Source organism: Rhinoderma darwinii (genome assembly GCF_050947455.1).
Source record: "Rhinoderma darwinii isolate aRhiDar2 chromosome 1 unlocalized genomic scaffold, aRhiDar2.hap1 SUPER_1_unloc_12, whole genome shotgun sequence".
Classification (NCBI taxonomy): Eukaryota; Metazoa; Chordata; class Amphibia; order Anura; family Rhinodermatidae; genus Rhinoderma; species Rhinoderma darwinii.
This window is the reverse complement of record NW_027461648.1, coordinates 169433-182800: the sequence shown is the minus strand read 5'-3', so window position 1 is coordinate 182800 and position 13368 is coordinate 169433. Positions and strand designations below refer to the sequence as shown.

Below are 13368 nucleotides of genomic sequence, written 5' to 3'. Positions count from 1 at the left end.
TTACCCAGACACCTCCAGTGCTGTTACTGGAGAATTTCCCAGCATTCCCAGCAGTGTCACCTCTCCAGTCAGCAGCTCAGTCATCTTGTAGATCAGTTCTAAGATCTTCTTCTCATGTATCCCGGAGTGAGGGGGAGGCTCTGTGATGGGACTACTGCTCCATCCTCCTGACTCATGGATGATGGGAGTCGTACAGTCACCCGATGTCTTCTTCACTATTGTGTACTCCTGTGTATGGAGAGAGACACTTAGAGAACTGAACACAGTATTCCCCCCTCAGTAGAAAGAGGGAGATTGTGACCCCGCTGTATAGACCTCTAGTGACCCCACATCTGTAATACTGGAGACCTCACCTACAAAAAGACATTGAGAAAATAGAACGAGGCCAAAACTAAAAAGGAAATAATATTGGGGGGACTAGATGGACCATGTGCTCTCCTCCTGCCGTCATCTCCTATGTTTCTATATAGATGTCATCCTGATCCTCCTGGTTCCTGGTCATTGTCATTACTCTACAACATTACTATTGCTGCATTGGTGACATGACACATAACTGACCATATTGGTGGCTGACCTTCAGCTTCTTGACGTCACTTGGAAGATCTGGACGTTGTTATACAGGACACTGGATTCTTCCTATTATGTATTGTCCCTTCCCTATGTGGGACTTGTTCTATAATGTAGAAAAGTTTACCTCTCCGCTCAACAGGTAGATGATCTCCAAGGTGAAGTCTAATATTCTTCTGCTCATCTCATTCCTGTCCTTGTCCATCCTTGGTGGGTCATTCAGCAGAAGGAACGTTGTGGAGGAGAAGATGAGAAAACTGGAGGAACTGGAGGATCTAGTACTGCAGACGTCTTTAGGAAGAAAGGAGAAGATGAGAAAACTGGAGGATCTAGTACTGCAGACGTCTTTATGAAGAAAGGAGAAGATGGAGATCATACAGGGGACATCATCACGTGTGACATACAGAACCTCACTTATTGATCATTGAGAGAAACATCTTCTCAGAGCCGTCACCACATGGAATAAAGGGGTATTCCCAACACGGACATTTCTCCCCAGGATATGGCAGAAATGTCTGATAGATGCGGCTCCACCTCTGGGTGGCCTTGTTAGGCGGTTTCCGTAGCTCCTATAGAAGTGAATGGAGAGACACAATCTGCTCAGGTCCTCCTGCTATATAATTTGCTGCCAACAGATCAGACTGGTGGTCAATGTGACAGATGCCCTTTATGAATGAATACACCCCTAATATAAGTTTTTACAGATATTAGAAGTTACCTCAGAGATCCTGGATCTTCAGAGACATCTAAAATTCTTAATTATTATAGTATTCCCCTTTTCCTTGTAGATTATTTTACCGGATAGTAACTTTATTCACATCTGAAAGACAGATACTAACCATGGTTAATGGGAACCAGCGGTCACGTGTGAATGTGCAGAAGGTCCCGCCAGTCCTGCGAGCATGTGCGGAAGGTCCCGCCAGTCCTGCGAGCATGTGCGGAAGGTCCCGCCAGACCAGTGGGCAGGAGCGGAAGGTCCCGCCAGACCAGTGGGCAGGCGCGGAAGGTCCCGCCAGACCAGTGGGCAGGCGCGGAAGGTCCCGCCAGACCAGTGCGCAGGCGCGGAAGGTCCCGCCAGACCAGTGCGCAGGCGCGGAAGGTCCCGCCAGACCAGTGTGCATGCGCAGTACGTCCCACCAATACAGTGTGTATGTCCTGGTAGTTTAGTGTGAGGTAGCAGCATGTATTGTGCTGGGTGTGCAGGATCTCTGCATCATCTTATCACTTAGCAGTCACATCTTACACACAGACTTCTGTAAAGCGTGACCTGTCCTCCATCGCCTACATTACTTGGTGCTTTTCCTTTTAAACCTGTTCCCCCACTTCTTCATTATTCTGTGCTCCTTCTAGACCTGTCCTCTGCTTCTACATTACTCTGTGCTCCTCCTTCTAGACCTGTCCTCTGTTTCTACATTACTCTGTGCTCCTCCTTCTAGACCTGTCCTCTGCTTCTACATTACTCTGTGCTCCTCCTTCTAGACCTGTCCTCTGCTTCTACATTACTCTGTGCTCCTCCTTCTAGACCTGTCCTCTGCTTCTACATTACTCTGTGCTCCTCCTTCTAGACCTGTCCTCTGCTTCTACATTACTCTGTGCTCCTCCTTCTAGACCTGTCCTCTGCTTCTACATTACTCTGTGCCTCTCCTTCTAGACCTGTCCTCTGCTTCTACATTACTCTGTGCTCCTCCTTCTAGACCTGTCCTCTGCTTCTACATTACTCTGTGCTCCTCCTTCTAGACCTGTCCTCTGCTTCTACATTACTCTGTGCTCCTCCTTCTAGACCTGTCCTCTGCTTCTACATTACTCTGTGCTCCTCCTTCTTCTAGACCTGTCCTCTGCTTCTACATTGCTCTGTGCTCCTCCTTCTAGACCTGTCCTCTGCTTCTACATTACTCTGTGCTTCTCCTTCTAGACCTGTCCTCTGCTTCTACTTTGCTCTGTGCTCCTCCTTCTAGACCTGTCCTCTGCTTCTACATTACTCTGTGCTCCTCCTTCTTCTAGACCTGTCCTCTGCTTCTACATTACTCTGTGCTCCTCCTTCTAGACCTGTCCTCTGCTTCTACATTACTCTGTGCTCCTCCTTCTAGACCTGTCCACCACCTTCGGCACAGTCGATCACACCCTCCTGATACAAATTCTCTAGTCCCTTGACATCACAGACTTGGCCCTCTCCTGGATCTCCTCATACCTTACCAACTAAAGATTTACTATCGCTCCCTCATGGGTCTCAGTGTTCTGGATCCCTTACTTTTCTCCATCTAAATCTTTGGTCAAATTTACCTCTGGTCAGGGGCGTAGCTAGAGGCTCATGGGCCCCGATGCAAAAATTCTTACTGGCCCCCCCCCCCCCCCCGCAAACTTCTCATGGCCGACGGTCCGCTTTCAGCTGCATCGCTGGGTCTCCTAAGTGACCCAACAATGCAGCACTAGCATCCGGGGCGTCACTAAGGCTGGGTTCACACACACTATTTACGGACGTAATTCGGGCGTTTTAGCATTGAATTACGTCCGAAAATGCGGCTCAAAAGCGTCGGCAAACATCTGCCCACTCATTTGAATGGGTCTTACGATGTTCTGTGCCGACGGTCATTTTTTTTTACGCGCCGCTGTCAAAAGGCGGCGCGTAAAAAAGTGCCTGTCACTTCTTCAGACATAAATGGAGCCGTTTTCCATGGACTCCATGGAAAACCAGCTTCAATTACTTCCGTAATGGACGCAGCAAAAGACGCCTGCACATGCCATTACGGCTGAAATTACGGTGCTGTTTTCTCCTGAAAACAGCACAGTAATTTCAGCCGTAACGGATGCTGCCGTGTGAACATACCCTCAGGGCTTAAAATGTCCGGGAAATAGCCCCAATACATATGTGTCCGCCCCCAAAAAAAGTGTGTATATGAGACAGCATAGCATATCTATAGCACTACGACCCTATAAACTATGGATAGGATTAGATACAGTGGCTGAGCAGACAGTATCACACATGATAGGATTAGATACAGTGGCTCAGAAGGCAGTATCACACATGATAGGATTAGATACACAGCTCAGCAGACAGTATCACACATGATAGGATTAGATACAGTGGCCCAGCAGACAGTATCACACATGATAGGATTAGATACAGTGGCTCAGCAGACAGTACCACACATGATAGGATTAGATACAGTGGCTCAGCAGACAGTATCACACATGATAGGATTAGATACAGTGGCTCAGCAGACAGTACCACACATGATAGGATTAGATACAGTGGCTCAGCAGACAGTATCACACATGATAGGATTAGATACAGTGGCTCAGCAGACAGTATCACACATGATCGGATTAGATATAGGGCCCAGCAGACAGTATCATACATGATTGGATTAGATACACAGCTCAGCAGACTGTATCACACATGATAGGATTAGATACAGGGCCCAGCTCGCTGACATTGCGGCTCCAGCGCTGGACCCAGGATAGGTAAGAATAATAATTTTGTTTCTTTATGTGTTACTGATTATTTTTGTGTGTTTGTGTTTTTTTTTACAGGTTCGGTTGTTGGACTTCGGATACGAGGACTTCAATGACGGCGTTTCTTTTATTCTCAATAAAATGGTTAATGAGGGTTGTGTTTTTTTATTTCAATAAAATATTTTTTCTATGTGCTTGTATCTTTTTAAACTTTATTATCACCGCCTTAGTAATGGCCGCTGGCTGATTGACACTCTCCATTACTAAGGCGAGGCTTAATGTTAGCCGGTGCAGAGGCTACACTAACCTCCATTATTACCCCGGTACCCACCGCCACCAGGGGTACTGGGAAGAGCCGGGTACAAACCAGTACCCGACCATCTGTAGTGACGGGCAGGCACCGGGGTGGCCGCAGGCTGGTAGTATTAGGCTGGGGAAGGCCAAAAACAGTGGCCCTTCCCACCCTTGTAATGCTGCCTGCTGCTGCTGTGTTGTATCTGGCTGGTTATGAAAATTGGGGGGGACCCGACATCGTTCTTTCCAATAATTTTTTTTAATTTATTTTTTTAAATTACGTGGGGTCCCCCCCATTTTCATAACCAGCCAGATACAATAAAGCAGCAGCAGGCAGCATTACCAGGATGGGAAGGGCCACTGTTTTTGGCCTTTCCCCTCCTGATAATACCAGCCTGCGGCCACCCCAGTGGCCGACCATCACTACAGATGGTCAGGTACTGGATCGTACCCGGCTCTTCCCAGCACCCCTGGTGGCGGTGGGTACCGGGGTAATAAAGGGGGTTAGTGTTAGCCTCTGCAGCAGCTAACACTAAGTCCTGCCTTAGCAATGGACGCTGTCAATCAGCCGGCGGCCATTACTAAGGCGGTAGTAATATAGTTTAAAAAAAAAACACAAAGACATAGAAAAAATATTTTATTGAAATTAAAAAAAAAACACACACAACCCTCATTAACCATTTTATTAATAAAAAAAAAGCTGTCATCGAAGTAGTCCTGGAATCCGCCGTAGTCCAACGACCGAACCTGTAAGAAAACACACAAAAAATTATTAGTAACACATGTGTTAGGGTATGTGCACACACACTAATTACGTCCGTAATTGACGGACATATTTCGGCCGCAAGTACCGGACCGAACACAGTGCAGGGAGCCGGGCTCCTAGCGTCGTACTTATGTACGACGCTAGGAGTCCCTGCCTCGCTGCCGGACAACTGTCCCGTACTGAAAACATGTTTACAGTATGGGACAGTTGTCCTGCAGCGAGCCAGGGACTCCTAGCATCGTACATAACTATAATGCTAGGAGCCCGGCTCACTGCACTGTGTTCGGTACTTGCGGCCGAAATACGTCCGTCAATTACGGACGTAATTAGTGTCTGTGCACATACCCTAAGGCTTAGATACAGGGCCCATGTGTGATACTGTCTGGGGGACCCTGTATCTAAGCCTACCACAAGGTAGGCTTAGTTACAGGGTCCAGCAGACAGTAATCTTATACAGTATAAGATTACTGTGTGCTGGGGCCCTGTATCTAAACCTACAGTGTGGTAGGCTTAGATACAGGGCCCAGCAGACAGGATCACGCATGGGCCATGTATCTAAGCCTACCATGTGATTGGCTTAGATACAGGGCCCAGCAGACAGGATCACACAATCTGTGATCTTGTCTCATGGGCCCCCTAAGCCTGCTACATCGTAGGCTTAGGGGTTGTGCAGTCCCTAAACATTGATGGCCTATCCACAGGATAGGCCATCAATAGCTGATGTGTCTCCCGGGTCCCGCCAATCATCTGTTTTGAAGGGGCCGCAGCACTCGTACGAGAGCTGCTTCCCCTTCATTTCACTACTCGCCCACACTGTGAATCGCCGACACCGTTTCACAGTGTGACCGGAATGAAGTGACAGGAATGAAGGGGAGCAGCTCTCGTACGAGTGCTGCGGCCCCTTCAAAACAGCTGATTGGCGGGTCCCGGGAGTCAGACCCCGCCAGTCAGGGCTAACCTTACCTTCCTCTTCGGCCGCGGCGGGAGTTCTGTAGTCTCGATGGTGTGCGCGGCGGCATAGCGCTGTGACGTCATGCGCTGCGCACAGCGCTTGACGTCAGGACCTCCGCTGCGATCCGGAACCAGGAAGGTATGTAAAGTATGTTACTATAGTAACAGGGGCCCGCGGCCCGAGTTACTATAGTAACTTTTTATTGATGTGGTGCGGGGGGCCGTGGGCCCCCCTGGCTTCGGGGCCCGGTCGCAATTGCGACCGCTGCGACCCCTATAGCTACGCCAGTGCCTCTGGTCTTGATGTTACCTCCCTGCTATCTAGAATGTCTAACAGTTATCTCCTCTTTCACCTCCCACTTCCTTAAGATTAACATGGAGAAAACGGAATCATCTTTTCCCCATTTCACTCAACCCCCTTACCAGAACTATCAAATCACAGTTAATGGCTCCACACATTTCCCGGTCTCACAGGTCCGCTGCATTGGGATAACCCTTAATTTCAAATAGCACAGCCAAGCGCTTACCACTTCTTGCTGTCTCCACCTCAAAAACCTCTTGAAGTCAGTCTTTCCTCGAACAGACAAACATGCCAGTATATATGCCCTCATCATCTACTGTCTAGACTACTCCAACATCCTTCTCTGTGGCTTCCCATCTAACACTATTGCACCCCTCCTACCCATTCTCAACTCAGCTGCAAGGATAAATCTACCTTGTCCCCTAATTCCACCTCTGCGGTCACTGGCCACCCATTGCCTACTAAATTAAGTTATACATATTAAAAATGACATGCAAGGATGTCAACAAACCATCCCCTCCATACATCTCTGCCCTAATCTCCTGATACCTTCCCACACATAATCTCCGGTCCTCACAAGACCTTCTTTGTTCTAATTTTATCTGTTCCTCACATCATCATCTAGATTTCTCCCGTGCTTCCCCCACATTCTGACCTCTTTAGCCCAACTCATCAGATCTCTCCCACTATCCAAACCTTCACTAGTAACCTCAACACCCCCTCTTCAGAAAAGCTTACACCCTAAAATAACCGGCTGCCACTACTCCACCGGATGACCAGCTTCTACCCTCACCTACTGTCTCCTCTTGTAGTGTCTATGCGGGCAGGGTCTCTCCTATTGTAGAGTGCAGTCTATGTGGGCAAGGTCTCTCCTTCTCTTGTAGAGTGTAGTCTATGTGGGCAGGTTCTCTCCTTCTCTTGTAGAGTGTAGTCTATGTGGGCAGGATCTCTCCTTCTCTTGTAGAGTGCAGTCTACGCGGGCAGGATCTCTCCTTCTCTTGTAGAGTGCAGTCTATGTGGGCAGGGTCTCTCCTTCTCTTGTAGAGTGTAGTCTATGTGGGCAGGATCTCTCCTTCTCTTGTAGAGTGCAGTCTACACGGGCAGGGTCTCTCCTTCTCTTGTAGAGTGCAGTCTACACGGGCAGGGTCTCTCCTTCTCTTGTAGAATGTAGTCTACACGGGCAGGGTCTCTCCTTCTCTTGTAGAGTGTAGTCTATGTGGGCAGGATCTCTCCTTCTCTTGTAGAGTGCAGTCTACACGGGCAGGGTCTCTCCTTCTCTTGTAGAGTGCAGTCTACACGGGCAGGGTCTCTCCTTCTCTTGTAGAGTGTAGTCTATGTGGGCAGGATCTCTCCTTCTCTTGTAGAGTGCAGTCTATGTGGGCAGGGTCTCTCCTTCTCTTGTAGAGTGCAGTCTACGCGGGCAGGGTCTCTCCTCTTGTAAAGTGCAGTCTATGTGGGCAGGGTCTCTCCTTCTCTTGTAGAGTGCAGTCTACGCGGGCAAGGTCTCTCTCCTATTGTAAAGTACAGTCTACGCGGGTAGGGTCTCTCCTTCTCTTGTAGCGTGCAGTCTATGTGGCCAGGGTCTCTCCTTCTCTTGTAGAGTGCAGTCTACGCGGGCAGGGTCTCTCCTTCTCTTGTAGAGTGCAGTCTACGCGGGCAGGGTCTCTCCTTCTCTTGTAGAGTGCAGTATACGCGGGTAGGGTCTCTCCTTCTCTTGTAGAGTGCAGTCTATGTGGGCAGGGTCTCTCCTTCTCTTGTAGAGTGCAGGCTACGCGGGCAGGGTCTCTCCTTCTCTTGTAGAGTGCAGTCTACACGGGCAGGGTCTCTCCTTCTCTTGTAGAGTGCAGTCTATGTGGGCAGGGTCTCTCCTTCTCTTGTAGAGTGCAGGCTACGCGGGCAGGGTCTCTCCTTCTCTTGTAGAGTGCAGTCTACACGGGCAGGGTCTCTCCTTCTCTTGTAGAGTGCAGTCTATGAGGGCAGGGTCTCTCTCCCTCTGGACCAGTCTGTCATTCATTAATGTTTGTCTCTTCTTATGTACTTAACCCCTTGGACACGCAGCCAATTCAAATTTTTCCTCCCTCCTTCCAAAAGCCAGAACTTTTTTGTTTTTCCGTTGGCATAGCCGTATGAGAACATGTCTTGTGCTGGACGTGAAGTAATTTTAAAAGGGGTTTTCCACGATCAGACAACGGATGACCTCCACTGGATAGGTCATCAGTATATGATGGTGGGGGTCCGACACCCGGACCCCGAACAGATCAGCTGCTCCGGCTGCCGGATGTTTTGAACGGTATGCAGTAGTTGGAGCCGGAAGCAAATGGCTCCGACCACTGCACAGCGGCCGTTCTGCAGAACTAAATGCTCTGCTCCTATTCACTTTAACACAGCAGCACGACCGCTCTATTCCGTGACCGGAGCATCTGCTTTCAGCATGGACTTCTGGTGCCCGGAGGCAGCTGGAGCAGATGATCGGTGCGGAGTCCGGGTGTCGGACCCCCACAGATCATATACTGATGACCTATCTGGTGAAGGTCATCAGTTGTCCGATCGTGGAAAACCCCTTTATTGTCCCCTATAATGTGCTGGGAAAGAGGAAACAATTGTGGGCTGGAATAGAGGAAAACGCAGTGAATCCTATTGATTTTTAGGTTTAGTTTTTGCGGCGTTCACCATGCGGTGAAAATGACTTGTTACCTTTATTCTCCGGGTCAATACGATTACGACGACACCAAATTTTGAGATTTATCTTCGACAAGGAAAGAAAAATTTGTTCAAAAAAGAAAACCGTTTTGCGTCGCTATTTTGTGAGACAGAACGTTTTATATTTCCGGTGATTGCGCGGTGAGAGGAGTTTTATATTTCTGATGATTGCGCGGTGTGAGGAGTTTTATATTTCCGGTGATTGCGCGGTGTGAGGGGTTTTATATTTCCGGTGATTGCGCGGTGTTAGGGGTTTTATATTTCCGGTGATTGCGCGGTGTGAGGGGTTTTATATTTCCGGTGATTGTGCAGTGTGAGGAGGTTTATATTTCCTGTGATTGCGGGGTGTGAGGGTTTTATATTTCCGGTGATTGCGCGGTGTGACGGGTTTATATTTCCGGTGATTGCGCGGTGTGAGGGGTTTTATATTTCCGGTGATTGCGCGGTGAGGTGTTTATATTTCCGGTGATTGCGCGTTGTGAGGAGTTTTATATTTCCGGTGATTGCGCGGTGTGAGGGGTTTATATTTCCGGTGATTGCGCGGTGTGAGGGGTTTTATATTTCCGGTGATTGCGCGGTGTAAGGGGTTTATATTTCCGGTGATTGCTCGGTGTGAGGGGTTTATATTTCCGGTGATTGCGCGGTGTGGGGGGGTTATATATTTCCGGTGATTGCGCGGTGTGGGGGGTTTTATATTTCCGGTGATTGCGCGGTGTCGGGGGTTTTATATTTCCGGTGATTGCGCGGTGTGAGGGGTGTCATATTTCCGGTGATTGCGCGGTGTGAGGGGTCATATTTCCGGTGATTGCGCTGTGTGAGGGGTTTTATATTTCCGGTGATTGCGCGGTGTGAGGGGTTTATATTTCCGGTGATTGCGCGGTGTGAGTGGTTTATAATTCCGGTGATTGCGCGGTGTGAGGGAGTTTTATATTTCCGGTGATTACGCGGTGTTGGGGAGGTTTATATTTCCGGTGATTGCGCGGTGTGAGGGGTTTTATATTTCCGGTGATTGAGCGGTGTGAGGGGTTTATATTTCCGGTGATTGCGCGGTGTGAGGGGTTTATATTTCCGGTGATTGCGCGGTGTGAGGTGTTTTATATTTCCGGTGATTGCGCGGTGTGGGTGGTTTATATTTCCGGTGATTGCGCGGTGTGAGGAGTTTTATATTTCCGGTGATTGCGCGGTGTGGGGGGGTTTATATTTCCGGTGATTGCACGGTGTGGAGGGTTTTATATTTCCGGTGATTGCGCGGTGTGAGGGGTTTATATTTCTGGTGATTGTGCGGTGTGGGGGGTTTTATATTTCCGGTGATTGCGCGGTGTGAGGGGTTTATATTTCCGGTGATTGCACGGTGTGGGGGGGTTTTATATTTCCGGTAATTGCACGGTGTGAGGGGTTTTATATTTCCGGTGATTGCGCGGTGTGAGGGGTTTATATTTCCGGTGATTGCGCGGTGTGAGGGGTTTTATATTTCCGGTGATAGCGCGTTGTGAGGAGTTTTATATTTCCAGTAATTGCGCGTTGTGAGGAGTTTTATATTTCCGGTGATTGCGCGGTGTGAGGGGTTTTATATTTCCGGTGATTGCGCGCTGTGAGGAGTTTTATATTTCCGGTGATTGCGCGGTGTGGGGGGTTTATATTTCCGGTGATTGCGCGGTGTGAGGGGTTTTATATTTCCAGTGATTGCGCGGTGTGAGCGGTTTTATATTTCCGGTGATTGCGCGGTGTGAGCGGTTTATATTTCCGGTGATTGTGCGGTGTGGGGGGGTTTATATTTCCGGTGATTGTGCGGTGTGGGGGGGGTTTATATTTACGGTGATTGCGCGGTGTGAGGGGTTTTATATTTCCGGTGATTGCGCGGTGTGAGGGGTTTTATATTTCCGGTGATTACGCGGTGTGAGGGGGTTATATTTCCGGTGATTGCGCGGTGTGAGGGGTGTTATATTTCCGGTGATTGCGCGGTGTGGGGGGGTTTTATATTTCTGGTGATTGCGCGGTGTGTGGGGGGTTTTATATTTCCGGTGATTGCGCGATGTGGGGGGTTTATATTTCCGGTGATTGCGCGGTGTGAGGGGGTTTATGTTTCCGGTGATTGCGCGGTGTGAAGGTTTTATATTTCCGGTGATTGCGCGTTGTGAGGGGTTATATTTCCGGCGATTGCGCGGTGTGAGGGGTTTTATATTTCCGGTGATTGCGCGGTGTGGGGGTTTTATATTTCCGGTGATTGCGCGGTGTGGAGGGTTTTATATTTCCGGTGATTGCGCGGTGTGAGGGGTTTATATTTCTGGTGATTGCGCGGTGTGAGGGGTTTTATATTTCCTGTGATTGCGCGGTGTGTGTGGTGTCATATTTCCGGTGATTGCGCGGAGTGAGGGGTCATATTTCCGGTGATTGCGCTGTGTGAGGGGTTTTATATTTCCGGTGATTGCGCGGTGTGAGGGGTTTATATTTCCGGTGATTGCGCAGTGTGAGTGGTTTATAATTCCGGTGATTGCGCGGTGTGAGGGAGTTTTATATTTCCGGTGATTACGCGGTGTGGGGGAGGTTTATATTTCCGGTGATTGCGCGGTGTGAGGGGTTTTATATTTCCGGTGATTGAGCGGTGTGAGGGGTTTATATTTCCGGTGATTGCGCGGTGTGAGGGGTTTATATTTCCGGTGATTGCGCGGTGTGAGGTGTTTTATATTTCCGGTGATTGCGCGGTGTGGGTGGTTTATATTTCCGGTGATTGCGCGGTGTGAGGAGTTTTATATTTCCGGTGATTGCACGGTGTGGGGGGTTTTATATTTCCGGTGATTGAACGGTGTGGAGGGTTTTATATTTCCGGTGATTGCGCGGTGTGGGGGGTTTTATATTTCCGGTGATTGCGCGGTGTGAGGGGTTTATATTTCCGGTGATTGCACGGTGTGGGGGGTTTTATATTTCCGGTAATTGCACGGTGTGAGGGGTTTTATATTTCCGGTGATTGCGCGGTGTGAGGGGTTTATATTTCCGGTGATTGCGCGGTGTGAGGGGTTTTATATTTCCGGTAATAGCGCGTTGTGAGGAGTTTTATATTTCCGGTCATTGCGCGTTGTGAGGAGTTTTATATTTCCGGTGATTGCGCGGTGTGAGGGGTTTATATTTCCGGTGATTGCGCGGTGTGAGGGGTTTTATATTTCCGGTGATTGCGCGGTGTGGGTGGTTTATATTTCCGGTGATTGCGCGGTGTGAGCGGTTTTATATTTCCGGTGATTGCGCGGTGTGAGCGGTTTATATTTCCGGTGATTGTGCGGTGTGAGGGGTTTATATTTCCGGTGATTGCGCGGTGTGGGGGGTTTATATTTCCGGTGATTGCGGGGTGTGAGGGGTTTTATATTTCCGGTGATTGCGCAGTGTGAGGGGGTTTATATTTCCGGTGATTGTGCGGTGTGGGGGGGATTATATTTCCGGTGATTGCGCGGTGTGAGGGGTTTTATATTTCCGGTGATTGCGCGGTGTGAGGGGTTTTATATTTCCGGTGATTACGCGGTGTGAGGGGGTTATATTTCCGGTGATTGCGCGGTGTGAGGGGTGTTATATTTCCGGTGATTGCGCGGTGTGGGGGGGTTTTATATTTCTGGTGATTGCGCGGTGTGTGGGGGGTTTTATATTTCCGGTGATTGCGCGGTGTGGGGGGTTTATATTTCCGGTGATTGCGCGGTGTGAGGGGGTTTATGTTTCCGGTGATTGCGCGGTGTGAAGGTTTTATATTTCCGGTGATTGCGCGTTGTGAGGGGTTATATTTCCGGTGATTGCGCGGTGTGAGGGGTTTTATATTTCCGGTGATTGCGCGGTGTGGGGGTTTTATATTTCCGGTGATTGCGCGGTGTGGAGGGTTTTATATTTCCGGTGATTGCGCGGTGTGAGGGGTTTATATTTCTGGTGATTGCGCGGTGTGAGGTGTTTTATATTTCCTGTGATTGCGCGGTGTGTGTGGTTTTATATTTCCGGTGATTGCGCGGTGTGAGGGGATTATATTTCCGGTGATTGCGCGGTGTGAGGGGTTTTATATTTCTGGTGATTGCGCGGTGTGAGGGGTTTTATATTTCCTGTGATTGCGCGGTGTGTGTGGTTTTATATTTCCGGTGATTGCGCGGTGTGAGGGGTTTATATTTCCGGTGATTGCGCGGTGTTGGGGGGTTTATATTTCCGGTGATTGCGCGGTCTGAGCGGTTAATATTTCCGGTGATTGCGCAGTGTGGGGGGGTTTATATTTCCGGTGATTGCGCGGTGTGGGGGGTTTTATATTTCCGGTGATTGCGCGGTGTGGGGGGTTTTATATTTCCGGTGATTGCGCGGTGTGAGGGGTTTTATA

General features: G+C 49.1%; 2 protein-coding genes and 1 long non-coding RNA gene across 5 annotated transcripts in view; 2 read left to right on the top strand and 1 right to left on the bottom strand.

The window, feature by feature from the left end:
- LOC142669033 (uncharacterized) overlaps positions 1-854 on the bottom strand; it is a 45113-nt gene extending 44259 nt beyond the window's left edge. For both annotated transcript variants that reach the window (XM_075847090.1, XM_075847091.1), the window contains exons 1-2: positions 695-854; positions 61-228 (exon numbers count right to left, since the gene is read on the bottom strand). In XM_075847090.1, coding sequence (XP_075703205.1) covers positions 61-228; positions 695-772 — 246 coding nt within the window. In that variant the 5' untranslated portion in view covers positions 773-854. The remainder of the gene's footprint in view (positions 1-60; positions 229-694) is intronic.
- The window catches only part of LOC142669034 (gastrula zinc finger protein XlCGF66.1-like), a 351749-nt gene that overhangs the window by 202202 nt on the left and 136179 nt on the right, over positions 1-13368 (top strand). The window lies entirely within an intron of this gene.
- The window catches only part of LOC142669036 (uncharacterized), a 168462-nt gene that overhangs the window by 84246 nt on the left and 70848 nt on the right, over positions 1-13368 (top strand). The window lies entirely within an intron of this gene.